Raw genomic sequence first — 22,705 nt, forward strand, 5'->3', positions numbered from 1 at the left:
CATTGCAAGAAGATAACCGAACGACAAAACAAATTTGGCGTGCTTCAACTGTGATTCACCCTGTGCGTTATTTGGCGGTGAAGTTAGATCCTTGTGCGAGTTGCTACATTGAATGGGGGCAAATGGACGACAAAGCTGTTGCTTGCTCTGCTTCAATTCCGACTCATTTTCAGCGCTGCTTTATCGGCGAAGTTCGATACTTGCTCGAGTTCACGCATTGCAAGAAGATAACCGAATGATGAAGCAAATTTGGTGTGCTTCAACTGTGATTCACCCTCTGCGTTACTTTGCCGGTGAAGTTGGATCCTTGCGCGAGTTGCTAGATTGAAGGGGGCAAATGGACGACGAAGCAGTTGGTTGCTCTGCTTCAATTCCGACTCATTCTCAGCACTGCTTTATCGAGGAAGTTCGATACTTGCGCGAGTTCATGACTTGCATGAGATTAAACGAATAACAAACAAGTTTGGAGTGCGTCAATTGTGACTCACCCTCTGCGCTATTTTGCCAGTGAAGTTAGATCGTTGCGCGAGTTGCTACATTCAAGGGAGCAAGTGGACGACAAAGCAGTTGCTTGTTCTGCTTCAATTCTGGCTCATTCTCAGCGCTGCTTTATCGGCGAAGTTCGATACTTGCTCGAGTTCACGCATTGCAAGAAGATACCCAAATGACAAAACAAGTTTGGTGAGCTTCAATTGTGACTCACCTTCTGCGCTGTTTCGCCAGTGAAGTTAGATCCTTGCGCGAGTTTCTACATTGAAGGGGGCAAGTGAACGACAAAGCAGTTGCTTGTTCTGCTTCAATTCTGACTCATTCTCAACGCTGCTTCGTCGGCGAAGTTCGATACTTGCGCGAGTTAGTGAATCACAAGAAGATAAACGAATGACAAAACAAATTTGGTGTGACTCAATTGAGATTCACTCTCTGCGCTATGTTGCCAGTGAAGTTAGATCCTTGCACAAGTTGCTACATATAGGTGGGGGGGGGGGAATGGACGAGGAAACAGTGGCTTATTCTGTGTACTGAGTGCTTCTGGGTACTACAGCAGCGAAAGGAGAGCGAAACCAAAAATCGGTGCTTGAGGGAGTTCACTGCTGGATGCGGGTGCATCGGCGCAGATGGGTGCTTTTCTCAGTCGAGCGCTGGCTCTCGTCGGGAGAGGACGTGCGGTCGGTTGCTCCGCTATTACTGCGCCATATCAGTTGGAGCCTGGTTGTTGACGGGAGTGGACGCTCCGTCGCTGTGAGGGAAGATGAGTGATATGCCGTAATGGTTAGTTCTTTTCCCCGATGTGTCTGGTCTTGGTGTATTTTCCCCTAGCTCAGCGCTCGCCTTAATCCTTTTCACTGCATGACTGGACTTGTTTAGTAGTGACTTTCTTGCAGTTACCTCCATTGAGTTTCGTTGCATTGTGCGGCCTAAGCCTTTTCTCCATGCTATCGCATGTTTAGTGGTATTCATTTGTACCAGTGATGGCCAGTAGTTAACTACACGTAGTTAAACTACTAGTTAAACTACCTGATTGAAGTTCAAAAGTAGTTATCGACTACTTGCAGAAATGTAGTGGAAACTACTAGTTAAACTACTATTGAGTAGTTAACTACAGTAGTTAGGTTACTGCAGGCGTAAACTACTTCCGATTTTGCCGCAAGCTTTACGACACGATTGTTCTTCCGACTTTTACCTTGAGCTACTGGTTAGATGAGAATGGAGATGCCGAGCAATTGTGCTGTGCATGTGTACTAAATCTTCACTTTTAATGGTTGTATAGTGAAGCCTCATTTGTTGTGAAATAATTCTGTAACTTAGTTTATAACGTAGGCGCAGAAAGAATCCCACCGCAAGCTTTGTATTTGACGATCGTTGCGGCCTGCGTAATACCTTGGTTACCGTTCTGGTGTGCACATAACTGCATAGGATGGCTACATGATCGATCATCGCGGCTAAGCAAAAATATTTTATGGTCCACAGTGGCGCAATCGGCAGCCACTACAATATTTGTGCATGGCGCATTGATCTGTAACGAGGAGCCTGAGTGTAAATCTTTTGTACATGGTCCGTCGGATGTTGTACGTACCTTTATAGCAGAAGCTTTCACTCCGCAACAGAAAATATTTCCTCAACAAGCTCTTTTGTCAGCACGTAATATACAAGGGACAGGCAGTGGACTTTACGACAGTATGTGAATTAAGCGACGTAGTTAAAATACGTTGCAGTAGCTAAAGAAGTAGTTTTAACTACTCCCCTGAAAAGTAGTTGGACTACTAGTTAAACTACTCCATTGCAAAGTAGTTAGTAGTTATAGGCCATCACTGATTTTTACCCTGTTGCTAGGATTTTTGTGGTTGTCACCTTGTGTTAGCTGTTCAATTTCGTAGCGGTGTGCAGCAGTTAGGCCTAAGCTCTCCGATGCCTAGTTCTGCACTGGTCTTAAGCCTTCTCTGCATGCTCTGCATGACTTGTTTAGCAATGTCTGTTGTGTTTTTGCGTATTCTTTGTTACGCTGTGTTCGCACTGCGATTAGACCTAAGGACTCGTCTTAATCCGTTTCCCCGATGTTTTACACACGGTCTCAGATAATTTGTTTAATAGTGAGCATTTGTTTAGCAGTGTCTTTCTTGTTGCAATTTTTACTGCTGCTAGTATTTCATCATTTTTCTGTCTGGGAACCATGGCGCCATCTGGTGTGATGCCTTGCAACCAGGTAGCCACCTATTATCAACCTCTGCAACTACCAGCCGCCAACGAGCAACATGGCAGTCTGCGGTCAGCCGCCCGTTCCAGAGCGATTTCTTCGAGCTGGCATTGTTGATTTTCAAATAAATTGTTTGTCTTCACTCTATTTCTGTCTATTTGTTATTTGTTATGACCACGTATCCGGAAACATGCAGGTTGGTCTAGACACGAGTTAGATGCTCCCCATTTAGTTGGTGACTCACTGCATGGTCCTAATTACTGTGGGGGTCCTAATTGCTAATTAATTGCCAATTTAATGGTATCCAGGCCCCTTGTGTGTGTCCGGATACTCGTGGTTATTCCTTACTACTCATGGATGGAGCAGTCGCATCGTTCTGCGTTCCCCGTGACTGCTGTTCTGTAACTAATTCTTTTTCTTGTTAGCTATTGATGGTTAGCATATTTTCTCTTGCTTTCCCAGCCTCTGTATTATGAGTGTTTCTCTCCTTGCATGTGCAGAGCTGCCCTAACCTGCCCAGATGTGCCATGATGCCCTCAGGCAAAGTGGTTTCAATCTCGGCACGGAGGCATCCGAGTGCTGCCGCTGCTTTATTCGATGCGCTGAGTGCGGGCCACGTAGATATATACTGCAGACGTTGAACCGCGATTCCATTTGCCAGCTGAAGAGTGTGTGGCCCTTAAAGTTGTTCAGGTAGCAAAACCTCAAGCCAACAATCATTAAGATTGTTTTGAAATAAACTGGAAGTCAATCGTGGTGTGAAAGAATAAGTCTTGATACACATGGGGCATGTTCAACCTTAATTTTAGCAGAAATATAAGACTACTTGCCACCAGCAGTCCCAACAGCGGATAGCATGTGCCACTGCAGCGCCCACTGAATTGAGCGCAGTTGGTGCATCAGCACCACAGTCATGAACGTCCTTTGAAACAGCATGACTAGGTGGACGATGGTTGTCCTGCGTCTCTGCTTCAAGCAGCTCGGCCTCCATCTCTGTTTCCTCGTTTTTGTCAGGCCTATCAAAAATGTCTTAGTTACTTTGGAATAACGGGCGCCAGGTATGAAAACCACTTTAACGGACGCGGCCATACCATACCAGACGAGCAAACGATGAACATAGCAGGAGCAGGCAAACGAACGCCGCGCCCGCGCCGATGGCCCTGAGAAGAAGTGCATTTTATCACAAGAATTCCCGTGCTTCTTGCAAATAAATGTGGTAACCCAGCCATGTCGTAGCCACTCTCGCGTCCGTGAACTCGTTCTCCCCCACCCTCCTCATCGTTTCTCCTTGGAAACATGCGTGTATCTGCATGGAGAACAACTGAGGTGCAAACATGTCTACAGTCTCTTTGTGTGTTAGATCAGAAAAAAATATTGAGCATACGAGGCATCGATCACGGCACCCATCGCATGAGAAGCAAGCGCTGTATCCTCTGAGCCGGCCGCCGACCTCCATCCTGCATGTAGAAAAAACATGTCCACAGTCTCTTTGTGTGTTGGTGACTTCAGGCAGAGCCATTTATAGGGAGAGTTTGGCCATTCTTTGATCTTTTGCCGCCTCATGGGAGGAGCTTATTTTGACGTCAGAGTCGTCGTTGCGCCGCCCAAAAAGCCTGAATCCGAGCGGAATCCCCTTATCAGCCATCTAGTCCGCGCCATATTGATGCTGTCCGCCAGCTGGTCGACACCTTCGTGGCCATGTTGAATGTAATCTACAGGAATAACCGGCTTATGACCCACTGGCGTAAGTGATAAGGGGGGCTTTGTTGCCGAACAGAAATAGTTCAAGGACGAAAGGCTTTCCAAGCAAGAAGTACGCACGTGTCTTTTCTCCTTGGATTGTAAACTACGATCAGCATCAATATGGCGTAACAATGGATAACAATAGAGCACGACGAGGGAGGTCGTTCGGCCGTGACGTCCCATGACGCGCTTTAAGTTAGGCTCCTCCCAATGGCCAAACTCTCTCTATAAACGGCTCTGACTTCAGGTGGCCTGTCACAGACCTTCATGTATAATTGCATAGTACTGAGCTTGTTTGGCTTGTTAGACCTCGAAGTCCGCTGCCACGAGATTTTTGTTTTTGTGGCGGAAAATAGTAGGCGGGGCGTGGTCTAATGACATCATTGGCTGTCCCCTTTTGTCCAATTCCCTAGCTATTACATGGGCCCTCTCTGTCACGACTAGCCTGAGATACGTGACCCACAGTTTAGGGAAGATTGAGCCGATTGAGCTACAGTAGGCGGGTATAAATCCAGTGAAACCGGTAAGGAAGTATGAAGGGAATTGCCTCAGAACGAGGGTCACCGATATTTCGAACAGAGACTGGTCTTCTTCTGGGCACATTCGTCATCATCGGCATGTATTTAAAGGGTTAGGAATGACGTGTTAATGATTCATGCGAATTGTGGCTCAACAGCCCGGGTGGAAGAAAGGGTCCGTTCAGGCTTTTACAGCCGCAGTGAATGGCCGCTTTGTTAAAGTGTAGAGGGGACTATGTGAATGAAGTGAATACTTCATTCACCTAATCCCCTCCGCACTCATGCACATAGTTCATATGAATGAATGTAATGAATGAATGAAACTCTTCCGGTCGGAAGAGTTTCCAGTGCACAGGGCCGGTGAGAGAAATTACGGGCCCCGGGGATGAGTGCTGCCTGGCCCGTACTCACGTAGCGGCTTCGCCTGGCGCTGGGGGCCGTCGTGACCGTGGGGCCCTGGGTCGGGCGGACCCCTGAAGATTCCCGAGCTCCGCGGCTCCATCCCCGGCTGACCACCCCTCTTTCCGGCAACTGTATATGCGAGTTGGGGGATGCGAGATAGGAAAGCAGCAATACACGTCTTAAAACATGTTTAGCAACAATTAACGAGTTCGAGCTGGAGTGCAGTTTGTACGATCGCTTGTGGTTTGAGAGAGATTTGACAAAGGTGGACATAGCAACCATGTCGAGGTTTCGAGCTCACACCTCTCCAACGACCTGAACACGTTGAAAGAGTTGCAGCTGTCCGTTACGCGCAACCAGCCGTTGAATCGCAGGAAGCGATCGACTCTGTCGAAAACCAAAGGCTTCGTTTACCCGCCAAGTCATGTGCGTTACCACATTTCGATCCGCTGAGTGAGCGGCTGATATCACCGCGGCTGACGTACATGCACACCTGGCGGTTACGTCACGAGGACAGCTACGATGAATACCTGCCGACCATATGTACAACTGCTTCAAGAAAGTGTCACCAATTGAAAAATGAGGGATGACTACTCCCCTCTATGCAGGGGCGGATCCAGGGGGGGGGGGCCCTGGGGGCCCGGCCCTCCCCCACGAGACATACCTCTGCCCCCTATTCCGGCAGATTTTCCTGCCGCACGCGCCGTTTTCCCGCCAATCCCGCGTGCACCTTGTAGATCAGAAATAAAGTTCTGGTGTGAAATGAAAGCGCAGCAGCTCGCCGTCTTACATGGCGACCCCCCCCCCCCCCGTCTCCTCTCTTTTTTTTAGTGCCCCCCCCCCCCCCCCCGAGGATCTTCCCTGGATCCGCCCCTGCCTCTATGGAACATTATACACGATAAAAAGGCAGCATCTTGATCACACTATTCGTCGTCAGAGAAGGAAGGAAGTCGAAACATACCAAGAAGCTCTTGCCTGCACAAAAAGTAACAAAACGAAACATGAACAATGTCTACTGTGTTCAGCAAAATAATTTGAGAAGTCTCGAATGCTGCCGCCTCTGTGGTGACCATGGCAAGAGTTCCGTGTATCGGACGGCAGATAACAAAATGTTTGCGCTGCTTGTGTTTTACAGACCTGCAAATACCTCTAGTGAATGTCAGGGAAATTTCATGTGCAAGTTGGTTCTTTACGCGCCTCATCCAAAATATGTTTCCGTCAGTATCCAACGTTAAAGCACGACTACAAGTTTGCTTAGCACGATAGGTTTCGACAGGTGGCTTTCCGTCGCTACTCAGTATCATTGAAGCCGGATTCCCATCATAACAGAGAAAGAGGGCTGAACAAAACGTTAAGACGACAAAGCTGCCAACAAAAAGAGGGAGTCATTAATTTCCATATAGTAGTTGAACTGCATGTTTATTTACCAAATTTCCCATTTGTGCGCGTAATCGTAGAGTATTCAAGCGTAGAACATAGCATCGACACAACGGGAACTTCGAAGAGATAAGGCTCGAAAGGAACGCAAGCGCCGCGTCGCAGACGCAGAAAATTCGCGGATTTATTGTCGCCACTAGCGAGCCGAGTTCGGTCTCTTTACTTCTTCTCCGTGGGCCGTTCCCATGGAAGCATCCCGCCATGATCCGCGTGGAAGCCTGTGATAGCCCGCAGGTTTTCTGTGTTTCAAATCGTCAGCGCCGAATTGCCGAAGCGCTCCAACTGCTGACCGACGCATATCCACGGTTAAGACTAGCCCTTTGACGCCAGGACTGGGAGGTGACCAGCTGGATGCTCAACTTTTCGTTATTCCATACCGCGCGCTATAAATGCATCGCTTCCCTGTGTAAGGACAAAAAATAGCCGGAGCTCTTTGGCTGCACGTAGAGTGTATGTTGTGTGATTTTTTGTGTATGATGTGTGTATGTTGTGTATGCGATTCGTCACGAGCTCCCGCGCGACGTCCAATCGCGAGGTTCATTTTGTAAAGATGACGTAGAGGAGAGTCCTGCTGATAGGCGATGATGGAATGTCCCGGAGGACCGGAGAGCTTCTCAAGCTGTGGCTTTACTCCAGGACGTTGCTGATAGAACGGGCTGACTTTTGCCAGGGCGCGCGGTAGTATAGTGGCGGCGTCGTCGTCGTCCACGGGTCGCCACATCACTCCTCCCTAAGACGCGGAGCGGTGTTTGCTGTTCAGGTACGCGTCGGTACCATCAGGAGGACAATAAGGACGACACGTGGATGAGGTACAGCTGGGCACACAACTTGTTATCTAAGTAGATGCAGCAGCAGAATGGTGGGGTGGACAAGTACACTGTGAGCCGGTCGTGTTCCAATGAAGAGCGGAGTAAATGCATGAAGTCGAGGGCGAGTGAGCGACAGTACCGCGACTGGTACGTGAGCGTAAACTCTGAATGAGTGGTGTCGCCAGAGAAGTGACGGGGAGGACCATCGCGAAGTAGATGGAAGCTGGGAACGGGAGCTCACAGTGGCTTCCCTGTGGGTCCCCACTGGAGCAGCGGTCCAGGTGCCCCTTGTCCACCAGTGGGTGGTTGGCTGCTGGCTTTGCCACGATGAGGACGAATGGGCAAGACCTGGTGGGAAGGTAGCGACTGGGTTCGTGGACCGCTAGCATAGGAGATGCGTGTGGTGTGATCGACAGTGGCGTACCGCGACTGGTACAGGAGCGTGTGGTTCGGAACGGCGCCGCTAGTTGATGCCCGAGGAAGACGATCGCGAAGCGTGAGGTGGCGTGAAGAGGCGCAGTGAAGGTGGTCGAGGCGGCATCGAAGCAGCACCGTGAAATGCCAGGTCGTTGAATGAGCTTGTAGGGTCACCGCTTAGCGAGTCCTCGGGGGAACTATAGGCACCGTACCTTCAGTGATGAACTCTGGGGTAGTTGTCTGAGATCGATGCAACATTTGGGATGGTGAGGGGTCAAATTTTCTACCGGACCATGATAATCAATGTCGGGATCACCAAGTCTCACTTTTTTTGCACGAACTACCCTAATTAAAGAGTTATAATTAATTAATTTTAGGTAATTATTGACCAGTTTAATACTCACTTCGAGAGGATGTCCGCCTGGCTGAACTGCAAAAACGGTATCCTATGCTGCTTTCATACTTTTTTTTCTTCTACACAATCTGTAAAAGATTTTTTAAAAAACATCGTGTATTATGGGCACTGACTCTTTAAACGAGTTTGACACAGATTACGAGAAATTGACTTCCTCAAGTCCGCGTTAGTTTCGGAATTCTTTGATAGATGCAAGTATGATGATGATGATGATGACGCCATTTGATGTTGATGTCGATGGTGGCGTTGTGGATGACTGAGATTGCACTCCTTCCACACGTCGTAAATTTTTGGTAAATTATTTCAGACCATTTTCCATCTCTGTCTTGATACACTATACCGTCATTTGGACACTCACATTGTGCGGTAATATGGCATTCATTTCATCAACACATCGGTTTCAATGTCTACTCTCACCTAATAGTCTTTCGCGCAGTGGTCGCCGATTTTCTCTGTTCCGCATAGTTTACAGCAAGAAGAAGAAGCAGAGCAAAGACACGAGAACCATGCACAGCAGAGGCTAGGGAGAACGAAACTTGGATCCGTCGTGCAGACGAGTACGCTGATTATGAGTCACCCGGAGCCCACGCAGGATGCTTCCGAACCATCTTCGACGATGCAGTCCAGCGATGCTGTTCATCAGATGAATCAAATGGGCTACCGCTGCGTGCAATTTCTCCCAAACGACAGGAACATCGTCGTGTCACCATACACTATCGCAAATATGCTAGTTTTACTACATAAGGTAAGTTCATTGTCACGCTCACCGTTTCCAAATGTACGTCATTCGTAATGTAAACCATGCGTAGTGCAATTGAACCTCTGTATGCAATAAGGGGATAAGTCGAATTATCCCCTTTTTAGTATTTTTGTTGCAATGACGTCTGCATACCAGTATGTACCTCGTCAAAGAAAATTTAGGACTGTATTGCAATTTATTGAGTCGCTATAGGAGGATAAGAAACGGGAAATGCATGCGTGTCAATGGGATGGACAGCAAGATCAGGCCCCTTTTCTACACACGCATACAAATGGTGTAGCTTAAATTTTGCTACGATGCGGAAATGATCTTCGACTTCCACTCGAAAACCGTGTTCTTCCTACTTCACGTGACCGTGTCAGCAGTGCTACTGAGCGTTGTTTTCGGGAAAACGTGTGCACAATGCTAATAAGTCATATTTTGCTGGCCATAAAGAACATGATTTTCAAGATTGGGCTTGTTTAGCAGTATGATAATCACGATCTAAGGCTGCTCCACTGCACAAAGGTAACTTCGCCCGTCTTGGCGTCACCATGAAAGTCAGACTCTGTTTTTTCCTGCAGGTAAACCCTGTGCGTGCGGTGTTATATAGAAAAAGGGGATATGTCATGCTCCTGGGTTTTGTTCAATTTCTGCTAAGTCACACACCCAGAAACGAGGCTAACGAGACATGCATGTAGAGTAGACACATGCATATATGTTGCACATTTTGTATTTGCGTTATTCTAGGAAACTCATCTGTAATTATTTTACTAAACATTCACTTGCAGTTTTTTCGGTTTCGGATTTTTCGACTTATCCCCTTATTGCATACAGAGGCTCAATTTTGCGTTTGGGTTTGGGGTTAATGGGCATTGTAGCTACTAGGTTTCTCGCACTGGACAACTGGATCGAGAATCGTAATTACGTGCATAGTTGTACAATAGGATAGGTTATTGTTTGAGGTGAGGAGGAAGTAGGTTGGCAGTTCGGAAAATTTACGATAGGAAGAAGTAAGAAACGAGGACCGAGCGTTGCATGTGTCGCAACGTGCAAAGTGCCGCCTAACAACCACCTTTTCCTCCGTATGCGCCTCGAGCAAGTTGCATATCATCAATACGAACTAAGGCTACAACAGTCCCCGGCCTATTTGTCCACTTCTAAGCCAGACTGCACCGTCTCCACTTTTAAGCCAGACTGCACCGTAGCAGCACCGGTGTCTCCTAACACGTGGACCTTTTATACACCTATACCCACCCCTGCACGAGGGTCAGTTTTCTACGACCTAGGCAGTATCAGGATCGTGAAGCAATCTTGTTGAAATCCACCTTTACTCCGATTATGCCCCGTATGCGTTCACCTTCATGCTGTTGCTACAGCCGCCTCAGTGCGTAAAATACATGCGGTTCTAGCTTGATTTTCATCGTGTTGCCTTGTATGTGCTTGGTGCTCCATCGCAATGCAACCATACTTTTTCTTACGTTCCTTTCAGCTCTTGTGTATATATGAAGGCCTACAGGGCAAGGTGGGGCAAGATGAGACAAAACGCGACATTTTTTGCTCGACGACGCCTGTCTCAGAGACGCGTTGCTTCATGGACTTCAAACTTTACTCATAAGTGGCTCTGCATGTCCGTTTTATTGCGTGTGAGAATTGTCCGGACTGATGGTCGCGTTGAAGAGAGAGAGAGAGAAAAAAAATCGGTTACTTCTGCCTGGAATGTAAAGACCCGCGAAAAAGGCGCGGTTTTCTGTAGTCCTTAATCTTGTCATATGTGCAGCAGCGTTTCGGAGGCTTATTCTTTCAATGTAAGCCCACATCCTATTTCTTTATTCATTTATCTAGATATATGCAAAATATGGGCAATATTGGTTATCCGGTGTTGAACAGAAAAATGCATCAAATGATATGCTCGGGGCATGACGCGACAATTTAATGTAATTTAAATTTAATGCAATTTAAATGTAACGTAATTTAGAAACGAATAAGTAAACTATTAGGTGGCTTTATGCTTGTTCCTCAGAGATTGATTTTTTACATATTGCCTAGGATTTTCCAGGAAATTTTCTGTTTCCTAGGTTATTTCCAAAGCAGAAGCGCGCGCAAAAGCGAGCCACCAGCGACACATCAGACTGGTGGTTCCCTTGTCTGTAAAGGACCGTGGAGCAAAGTAGGACCTCTGTGTGGTTTTATTGCACATCATATGGGCGGTGGGCTCAAGGGGGTTGTGTAGGGTCCCACTTTACTTTGTCTGCTTGGATTGCAAAAACTATTTTTTACAGTTCACTAGCACGGCGTGTCTCATCTTGCCCCACACGATGTCCCGTCTTGTCCTGAGGGTTGGGCAAGATGAGACAATTTGCATTCCTGTTCTGTGTTATTAGAACAGCTACGCCCGTTCTGCATTTACAAGTCGGAAGCTCTAGACCCCTGAGAATGTGCCTATGGCTAGTTTTTTTTTTCCTCTCTCTTTTTGACACGAAAAATATAAAAAAATCATATTCAATTGCAAATTTCTGTCTCATCTTGCCCCAACCCTACAACAAAGAGCAACACTGGCGTCATATGACTGACTACCTTACAAAAAGTGAACTAACTAATCCATACAAACTACACAAAATTGTAATCTCCTCATGTGTAGGGATCGGCCGGTGACACAAGGGCGATGCTGGAGAAGGCAACCAATTGCGGCAATCTGGACAGGGATCTCAGCCCCATCTTCCGTCGTCTGTCTGGAGAGCTGTTTAACGATCCAGAGGGCACACACGACTTCGACCTTGCCACTGTTGTCATGGTTGGGTGTGAATGCGAGACAACACCGGAAGTCTCCAGCTACCTCGTGGAAAACTTGAATGGACGAACGGAATGCGTCCCGAAAGAAAATTTCCGTGAAAAGGTATGGACAATTCCATGCTGTCCACGGAGGTCCACGGAGGTCGGAAGATGAAGTCTGACATGCATTCATCGCCCCATGGTCTCAGGCTGCAGGGGCACCGCCCGTCCCTTTTCATGCAGTGAGATCGGGTACGGTGTGTGGTACCTTAAATGGGATGGCATTTCTTTAATGCACTTTAGGCGCCTCGGTGTCTGCCTCGCGTCAGACTTCTCTCCCTCCTTTGCTTCTGTTTCGCGGCGCCGGTTCAGTAGGGAGATTTAGACCGGTTTCACACCAGGGCTCGGAGCCGTTATTTTGGGGGGTTCGGTTCGAGTTTCGGTTCAAGGTTATCGGTTCGGTTCGGGTTCAGCGTCATCAAAATAACAGTTTGAACCGATATTAATCGGTTCGAACCGGCTTACGTGTGCCCTGCTAATCAGTGTACCACATGTGAGAAGTAATATCAGGTTCCGGCGATGGCTTGCTCCTCCTTCCTTCCTCATACTCCCTCGCCTACTTCATAGGTATACAAAGAACCATGCAGTTCACAGCACATCATTCTTTACTGTACCGAAAAGTGCTGCGACATGACGTTCAGCATACCATTGAACTCCATTGCAAACGGCTATCGCCAATTTCTAAAGAAAAGAAAGAGAAGAAAGCGGTCACGTGGTAGATAGGAGTGTCCCAGTGTCCCACGCGCAGGCCGGCAGGCTGCTCCCCGTTGAAAAGATGGCGAGAGGCCGCTCCCGTGTTTCCTTCCTCCATGCTCTGGACCACACGCGAACCTCTTTCCCGTGGTCGCTGGAGGTCTGCGTTGCATGTGGATATCACTGTGGACTATTAAAATTTACGTCGCCTTCACACAGCAATGCTGAATGAAAGGAACCAGCCGAGACAACAATGCAAAGTGTAGCCGTCGTGTAGCACATGTCTTTTTTTTTACACCTCGAGTCACAAAAATGTACAGGGATGTCGTGAAGGTGAGGCTGCAGGAGGTGCATGGACTCACCACTTCGTGGTTATCAGTTTGTCCGCTCTATGAATGCGGCAAGATTCCGAGCGATGCAGGGAGCTGGTGCGGAACCTGCGCAACAATAGACTTGGAAGGTATATGAGTTTTTACCGACTGGCGAACCGGTTGCCGCATCATATTTTTCGGTTCAGTTCCGGTTTGTTCAAGGAGAGGGATTTTTATTTTATTGTATTTTTTGTGGTTTTCGGTTCCGGTTGAGTTCCGGTTTCGACCCCTGTTTCACACTAACGTGACGTTTTTCGCGTCCGTGAGCTGACTTCGCTTTTTTTTTTCTCGGATCATCCGTGTGCTCACCGTGTTCAAGACGTGCGCTTATGTTTTCACTTTTCACAGGCTCCACTTGGGTTCATGTACAGGCCATAGAGACGGACCTTACCGTTCTGCAGGAACAGCATAAACTGGTATCTAGGCCTATAGGGGGCATGCAGTAAAGTTTCCATATTGTTGCTGAGCGCTATAAACACAAGGACATAAGAGAGGGACACACGCAACACATGCGCTAACTTCCAACACTTTAATGGAACTTGCCCCATCAGCTGCTAAAACACTCCTGGCCATCTGCCGGTTGTTTTTCCTACTCTTACACGCGTCGAGGTATGTTAGCTCCCTATCAGATAATGCAATGGAAGGAACACTGACACGGGCCTGACCCAAATCCTTAATTGGTTGGGCCTGTATAATCTCTCGAATGGTCTCATACGAACAAGCCCAAATTTCGTCACTCTGCCAGTAAAGTTTCGGAGCGGAGAAAGCAGGCGCTAAGTGGTCGTGTAGCTTCCGCAAACGAACACTCACGAACGTGGAGCGGCCGTGCTTTGTCCACTAGAATCATCCACGTTTCGTGTGCTTCCCTTATCTGTTTTTTTTCTCTTCTGAATGGCAGTGAAGTCCGTAGTGATGAAAAGGCAATGCAGGAAGCGATCGAAGAGTTAAACTTCTTCCACTTTGGCGAAGTGTTCGAAGTGTGTTCGAACAGTGTTCGAAGGACCACCTAGAGAAGCGCACGTCCCTTACGGGTGGTGCACGATTCCCCCGATTTAAACTCTCCCGTCCCGATTCCCCCGGCACGAAGCAACCGGCTCACCTCCACCGCCCCCAATTCACCCGTCGGATTTCCTCCGCCGTAATGCAGTGACCCGCAACGGTTACAACAGAAGAATGGCTCGGGAGATAACACAATTTTTAATGCGTTAGCGCTAGGAGTGTTAAAAATTGAAAAAGCTATATGTATGTGTGTGTGTCCTTGTATGAGATGGCCTCCGATGGATACCTCGGCCTCACCGAGGCAGAGGTATAAGTGGACATGCAAAGGGGAGATAATAATAATAATAATAATAATAATAATAATGTTTTATTGGTGCCCAAGAACGGTCATGACGACCCTGTAAAGCCAAGAGCAAATGTAAATGGAGGCAAATGATTTGAAATTGAAGTAGTCGAAGGTAATTAAAAGTAAGAGGTAAGAGTAATTGAAGGTAATTAGAGGTAATTAAAGCAAGAAAGTTGAGTTTAAAGGTAATGAATGTAAGATGTATGTAATTAAGAGAAATATTAAATGAAATTAAAGATTACCGAAGGTAACCGCAGGTTACCGGAGGTAATTAAATGTAATTAAAGATAATTAACGTCAGTTAAATCGAAATTGAGAGTAATTCAAGCAAGTAAACGTAATTAAAGGTAAGGAAATGAAATTTAAGATTACCTCAGGTAATTAAAGGGTAATTATACAGGGCAACTGAAAGTAATTGAGGGTAATTAAAGGTTAATTAAATGGACTTACGTATACGAATTGAAAGTGTCGAACCGGAAGTCAAGTATAGACCGGAGGTGGACAACCGGAAGTGGAGAAACGGAAGTCGGGTTTAGACTGGAAGTGGACAACCGGAAGTCAAGTATGGACCGGAAAAGGCGCTTAATGCTAACACATTTCTCTCGCATTTACCGCTAAATCGCCACTGAATTTTATTCATCTCTTATTTTTAAACGGCGAGGCTAAAGCGTGTCATGTCTATATGCAGCAAAAATGCTGAATTTTTTTGTGGAATTCAATTTCGGCGTTAGTGCCTGTTTTGATATAAACGCCTGTAACAAGCTTTATTCCTACTATTCGGCAGCAAAAACAGGTAAGGCTTGTGGAAGGCGTCGCTCTACGATACCTGCCCGCGCGTTTTCGAACTCATTTATTGCTTGAAGATGCGCTTTTGACAAAATTGCTGATAAATAACAAGCTTGGGGTTTGATTGGATTGATTGGACTGGTTAGTATCAATATAGCGCCATTAGATGGAACGGGTCACTTGGGTTAAAAGCAACGTGTTCGAGTATTTCGAGTTCTATGTATACAGATGTCATGTAACGACTCATTTATGTTGCTTCCGGTAGCCCTGAGACCGTAGTTGCAGGGCTGATTTTTGTCTTCCATGTGTCATCAAGATCCACTCCTTTCTCTGCTTTCCACACTGGAGTAGGGCTCTACGTAGAGCACGAAAAACTGGGCTGTAATTTGTGATGCCTACAACTCCTTTGTAGTGCCTTAAAAGAGTTTTTTTTTGCCTTTTATAGGCGCCTGAAACCAAAATTTTTTCATGCCTAAATATGCAGGCTCTAGTCATCACAGTAGCTGTACCTTCATATGATTGGTGGTTTTGCCAGGTATTTCTAGGAAGAGTGTTCATGAAATGCTGAGTATCGCCCAAAACGGCCCGTATAGATGACCATTGATGAGATCACTTGATTAGATACCGACGGCTCAAACACTAAATGCGTCACTGTCGACGCCTATCAAAGTCTTTGTTTCGTTTCTGAAACGCAAACTGCGCGAAAAGTGTCACGGGGGAATTGACACGGGGGAATTGGAACAGGGGGAATTGACACACGGGGGAGACGGTGTGGGGGAAATGAGACGGGGGAGTTGGGACGGGGGAATCGTGCTACACCCGTCCCTTACTGCCTGCCCAATGATGCAAAGGCGACCGTTCACGCAAACGTGCGGGGGTGCCAGTTTCCTAGGTCGGAAACACGGACAGTCAGAGCAGTGACAACCTTTGCCTACACCTAAGTGTACGGTGCCGTGTGTTCGGTGCATATGTTGCTCTACAGTTCTTTGCGCAGATAAGCGTCCTGGATGGGCGCATGCTGTGCAGGCTGTGTTATTGCTCGATAAGTCAGTGGTTATCGAAAGACGCCGTGCCAGTTAGCGTTGGTACAGTCTCTTTTGGATGTCATGTCATCTCTCCGCCTGTCAGACGCCACCGGTTGTAATCTGCAATCTGTGTGTAGGGAGACGGCGTCATGACCAATACTGCTGGTATCGCATCGAGGTAGCTATCACCGACCTAGGAAACTAGCGCCACTATTGTAGACGACCTGTGCCTGCACTCTTAAAAATGAACTTCACCACATAGCACGCTCCTAGCCAACCATCATCCCGAATGACAACGTTCTCGCCCCTGATTTGTTGAAAACGGGAGGAGGAGCCTATTTTGTGGCCATTATACACGGCACAAAATAGGCTCCTCCTCCCGTTTTCAACAAATCTAGGGCGAGAACGTTATCATTCGGGATGATGGTTAGCTAGGAGCGTGCTATGTAGTGAAGTTCATTTTTAAGAGTGTGTGTGTTCCGGGATCATTGGGCAGGCATGTAGTAAGGAGACTATGCCCCTACCTTGTAAGGTCGCTGTCCTTGAGGCTGGCCTACACTGTTAAAACAGAACTTCACCACATAGAACGCTCCTAGCCAACCATCATACCGAATGATATCGTTAGGTGTCATGATTTGTTTAAAACAGGGGGAGGCGCCTATGTGGGACAAGATGATATGTCCCAGATAGGTGCCTCCTTCCATTTTCAACAAATCAATGCACAGAATGATATCGTTCGGAATGATGGTTGGCTAGGAGCGTGCTATGTGGTGAAGTTCTGTTTTAACAGTGTACGTCTCTTCCCCTTCTTTATTTATCTCGTATTTTTATCAGCGTCAGCGTGCACACTGGGCGCACCTACACCCCAGTGCGTGAATAACAGGCCAGAATATAGGACACGACGAGAATTTCTCGGCACGGATAAATGTCCGTGAACAAACGTGCGTGTGTGTTGGGGGTTTCCTACGCTGTTCATGTACAGGGAAATAATGAACGGCGATAGGAAAGGAAACCGAAGAACAAGATCATTGTTTTCTTACATGTGGCCATCCGACTGTTCGAAGCTTGCTCAGTGTATGTTCGCATTTGCACGTGGTCTGCCTCAGGCCAGCGAGCGGCTTCGACTCTGGGCACGGCACGCGACAAGAGGCGAGGTCGACCGCATCATCGATGTGGAATGTGGTCCCGATGAACCTGTCGTGGTAGCTTCTGCGCTCAACTTTCGTGGTCGCCATTGCGCACGGTCCAGCCCTAGGCGTACTCTGGTGCAGCCCTTCCGCAACATCCAGGGGGACATCGACCCGGTGGCCATGATGACGACACGCGGAGTCTACAACTATGTGTATTTACGAGAACTACGTGCTCAAGCGGTACGAGTCTCTTACGATGCCGACTTATCCATGTTGTTCCTGCTTCCTTCGCAACCGCGACAAATTTTGCAACTGGAGAAGGATGTAAACCCTCAAAAGCTCAACTGGCTCTTGGGACAGATGCGCGGCATGGTTGTTGACCTCAGTCTGCCCCGTTTCTCTGTGGAACAGCTAACGAGTCTCAAACTGTTCTTCATCGGCCTTGGGTTAGGTAAGTGCACGGGTCATTTATGGTCGGCTGCTTCGTGATACATGCAGTTGTAGAGGAGGTGCATGGTGTTCCTCGACATGGAACCTAAATACACAGTACTTCGTAAATCCACGTTAATATCAACGGTGCATGTCAATGGTGCTGTCTTGCAGGCAGGTGAGGAAAGAGTTCACCTTGCTTATAGCATTTGACACGTTTTGGCACGTTTAGGTTGTGCTTATGGAGTTTTAGAAAAGTTTCTTTTACCTCATAACGTCAGAACCTTATTGATACGGCAAACAGACTGTACGAAGACGAACGTTTTCTATAAAGATCCTGCAATTTGTGTACGCCGGAGTTAGTTGGTCAACTTCAAGGCTCATACATATCTACGAAGGACTTCCATAAGCTCACGGCCTCACACAGGAGTATAGTGCGCGCACAGACACGAAACTTCAGCATAGGACACAGGCACTCTTCAAGATGCCACCACAAAACGACGCATGCGCGCTACGCGGTTTTCCTGTGGTGTCCGCCGGCACGTGGCGATCCACGGAGTTTATCTAAAATGATGAAAGTGAAGGCACGCGCGGTCATTGAATACTTGCGCGGGCACTCCGGCGCGCATCCATCAGGACATTGTGGCGACGTTTTGGGAGGATGCCTCATCATACAGCGAATCAACCCAACCGAATCAATCAACCATTCTGCAGCACGGCGTAGGAGTGGGTCGCGCTATTGAAAGGAACGCGGGACAGCCTTGAAGAATCCTCCCGTCCTGGCTGGCCTGCGGAGCTGATCGCTCAAGAATACATTCCTAGTGTGCACGAATGCAGATCACCTGGTCGACATCGCTTAAATCACAAGCATGTAAAAAAGGAAGTTCCGCGCATCTTGACCCGATATCTTAACACGCAAGAGAACACTGCCAAATAGGTCCCAAGATTTCTTATGTATGGTCAAAACCACATGTGCTGCGCCGCATCCAGTGACAATCTTCAGCTGTTCAAGTAGATTTCAAGGAGATACCGTGGTCTTCCGTGTCCAGTTTTTGCCTGTGGACGAAATATGGATCCACCACTTCCCAGAGGCTCGGTCTGTACAAAGCAACGGTCAGGTTTTTGGGTATTTGAAAGGCGTGCTACACATCGATTACCTAAGAAAGGGCATACACTACTACGCAACTCTGATTTATCGGTCAATGCCACACGAACTGACACTCCGGAAGAGGGTCCAGGACAATGCGCCCCCACACCTTACTGCTGTGGCGAAGGCTGTCATCCACTCCTGCGACTTTCCTGTGGTCACCACAGAAAGTACTGTCCAGATCTCACATCTGCCCCCGAGATATAAAAAAAGCGCTCTGGTGTTCACTCTACCAGTGACGATGACGTCAGTACGCTGGAGAGGTAAAAGGATTACCATACGAATTAACTACTCAGGAAGAAAGCGTTTAAGGTTATGCTATGCGATTTTTCATCGATTTTTCAGTTAATGATGTGTCAGATTGTATTACTTATGCGCTATCTGGTTTATGGCTACAGCACTATTGACTCTGTTAAACTATCGACACTAGCAACGTGATATTCCGTAAGGTCAGATAATATGCAGCCATGTCTGCAATTGTTTAGAACAAATTACGGTTTATGTAGCACGAGCTACTTTGGTGCCAGGATATGAAACTCGATATCATTCGGAGCAAGAAGCAAGCTGTGTCTAGCCTACCTATTTGAAATATTGTAATATAACACTTTTGAATAAACTAATCATGTTTTCACAATACTGAAGTTCGTGCGACTGTTTTTAATTGATTGCTATGTTAGGGACTATCCTACAAGGTATTATTCTGCGTATATAGTGCTGCGTAAAGTGACCGCAACACAGGTTAGCTTAGCGGTCTCTCGCTTGGCTTCATTCCTGCAATTGTAATAAAATCAGCATTCTATTTTATTGTTTTGGTACCATGACGTGTTTTTTGGAAGTCTAAACATCTCAGTGGTTTTCCTGTGGGGATCCTAGCACTGGAGCACCGTTGGGCAAAGTGTGTGGGCGTTGGCCGGGACTAACTTGAAAAATCAAGTCAGCTACCTCCTTCTGGGTCAAGCGGATAACGTAGTCATGGAATGTCCCGTATAGAACGTATTTCAATATCGACACGCGTGCACAGTCCAGCGTCTCTCACTAGTGCCCAACGCTTTCTTGGTGCGGAGAAGGCATCTAGGTAAAAAAAATTCACGTGCTGATCGCCCAACACTAGTTATAGGCTGGATATTCGTTATGTTGCCAACAACCTCATTGAACGGATTGTACCTGTTTTAGGTGACCTGTTCAAGAAAATTCCTCAGGGGCACGACTTCCGTGGCTTACATGGTTGTCCTTCTCTGCCCCTGGGAAATGCTTTCCAATTAGTACGTGTGCTGGTGGATGAGAACGGCATCGGGTACAACCTGGGCGATTGCGTCTTTCATTGCCGCAACTTACTCGGAGTCCGCAGGCCTCCTGTGGAATTCCACGCTGCACATCCTTTCCTTTTCTACGTCATCGACTCGACTAGTGAAGCAGCCCTTATTGTGGGCCGCGTCCTTCGTCTATGAGGAGTACGCCTTGGCTTGCTAGTGGAATCTGCACTATGTGAGAACAGTGGTGCAATACTGACAGCTTTTCAGTTCTACATCGTTCTCTATGCCACTTCACAATAAATGTATTTTACTCACATGGTCTCGTTTAGACACTTGCGAGAAAGCACCTGTCTGCACCTTAGTTTAGATGAGTAACACTGACCAACATTGTGAACACTTCTGACATCAAAAGAGATTCATCTTTATGTACTGGATGGGGGCGGATCCAAACACTCGGTTTGGGGGAGGGCAGTTTTTGTCCCAGTGCGTAGTAGAAGAGAGGGGAGAGGGAAATCCAATGTATAAACTACTGACGTTTTGTGCCCCCCCCCCCCTTGGATCCGCCACTGGTACGGAGCACATATGACCGTGAAAAATATGAATCTTAGAGGTGCTTTGTAATATCTGTTGTCATGATTACTAAAAATACAATCTTCCTTACGATTATAAATAGGTAGAGCATAGCCTCTGGCCATGGAACACCCCGTCATCGCCATCAAAATAAAGCTGTTGTTGCATGCTATACGCACGACATTCACGACTTGGGCAATGCTATGATGCAGCGCAGTTCAGTCGTGAAAGTCACTCGATGCAATCAGGAAATGTGTTATGCGGTGAGACGACAACTTTAGGTACCCCCCCCCCTCCCGTGTGACTGAAGTAACCATGAAGTGTAAGTGCTGCAGGTGATGGACACCGTGAATGATTTTCCCCAATTTAGCTTTTTCAGCATTTATGCTCAGCAGTTCTGAGCTCCAGCTGCTTATGAACCGAAACGTCCTGATACACTGGCGCATTTTATTACCCTCCATGAAATTTTCATAACCCTGCCCTCTTCCACCACAGTGGAGCAGAGTGCCGCCTCCTGTGTCGAACATGATGAACTTGCGGAAAGAAAAAAAAAAAATTATCGGGTAACGCTATCGGAACAGCCCGTACCTTGGGTTTCATTTTCTGCTTTCTTTCATCTTTTTCCAGGACGCGAGAGGCGATAGTGGCTCTTTTACTCTCGCACATTGGGAGTGAAAGACGCGTCTCCGAAAATGCACAATTAACAAAATAAAGAAGAAAATAGTGTTCCTTCTCGAATTTTTCGCGGACGATCTATCGAACAGATTTTTGTTCTGAAAACAGTAACGGTATCAGGTGACCGAAGGGACTAGATGTTCTCATTGGGATGACCCTGTAGATTTTATAATTAAAACGTTAATAATTGAAAGTAAATTAGGACTTGAGTTTGCTGGTGCTCTCTTAAGGGGGTTCCACAGCCACGCCGTGTCCTGTGCCAGGAGGTCGCTTTATGGCTTGGTCTTTACCGCTAGCCCAGGTAGGAACTTCATGAGGTGGTTCACCATGCCGAAAAATGATCGTAGCTCCGCTACATTTCTCGGCGGTGGCAGACGACATACTGCCTCTGCTTTCGCCGGGTCCGGGGATATACCCTCGGCATCCAGGATGTGGTCAAGAAATTCCATCCTGGTTTTCCGAAAGTGACACTTTTGCGGGTTGAGTGTCACACTCGCTTTGGCTAGCGTCCTCAGCACGGCTTCCAGGCCTCGATCGTGTTCGGCTTCGTCTTTGCCGTAGATCAGAATGTCGTCCATATGACAGGACGCGCCTTCCAAGCCTTCCAAGATGCGTAGCATCTCCCTCCTAAAAAATTCGGGACCTGTGGAAATCCCAGGCATCGCCCTAACACCGTGGACATCTCGAAGCTGGGATCTCGGAGATGGCGGGGGAAAGAGGCACCTGCCCAGTACCCGGTGTTTGCATCAAGCTTGCTCAAGAGCTTGGTGCCGCTGATATGGCATAAATTCTCCTCCACCGCTGGCATTCGGCTCTCGCTGGCATCAGGCTCTCGCGCATGACCTCTTCGTTCAGTTCTGCGTAGTCTGCGCAGATACGTAGTTTTCCCATCCTCCTCCTTTGCTACGACCATCGGCGCACACCAAGCTGTAGGGTGGTCGACTTGGTGGATAACACCGAGACCCTCCATCCGCTTTAAGGTTGCCTGCACACTGTGCAGTATGGAAATGCGTACCCGTCTGGGATAATTCACTGCGTGTGGCGTTGCAGCCTGCTGTCGTACGCCGTATTTATATGTCCTAACGGTCCGAACAACTTCCTGTACTTGCACGCAATGGGGTCGCTTGTAGAGCTTTCTTCCACTGCGAGGATGTGCCGAAGCACGTTGGGTGATTGGATGGCCGGACGTCCGACAAGCGCATGCTGTAGGTTTCGGATGACAAAAACGTCCTGACGGGTTGTCCGTTCATTCCATGTTATGTCGGCTTCAAGCTGTC

At 47.5% G+C, this 22,705-nt stretch overlaps 1 protein-coding gene across 1 annotated transcript; it reads left to right on the top strand.

The window, feature by feature from the left end:
• The first annotated feature begins 8,930 nt into the window (after positions 1 to 8,930).
• Positions 8,931 to 20,499, top strand: LOC135384035 (leukocyte elastase inhibitor-like). Its single transcript, XM_064613286.1, has 4 exons — positions 8,931 to 9,178; positions 11,814 to 12,068; positions 17,331 to 17,805; positions 20,104 to 20,499. The coding sequence occupies exons 1-4, from the start codon at positions 9,002 to 9,004 to the stop codon at positions 20,376 to 20,378; spliced, it is 1,182 nt and encodes a 393-aa protein (XP_064469356.1). The 5' UTR covers positions 8,931 to 9,001; the 3' UTR covers positions 20,379 to 20,499.
• The last annotated feature ends 2,206 nt before the right edge of the window (positions 20,500 to 22,705 follow it).

Source organism: Ornithodoros turicata, chromosome 2 (assembly GCF_037126465.1).
Source record: "Ornithodoros turicata isolate Travis chromosome 2, ASM3712646v1, whole genome shotgun sequence".
NCBI lineage: Eukaryota > Metazoa > Arthropoda > Arachnida > Ixodida > Argasidae > Ornithodoros > Ornithodoros turicata.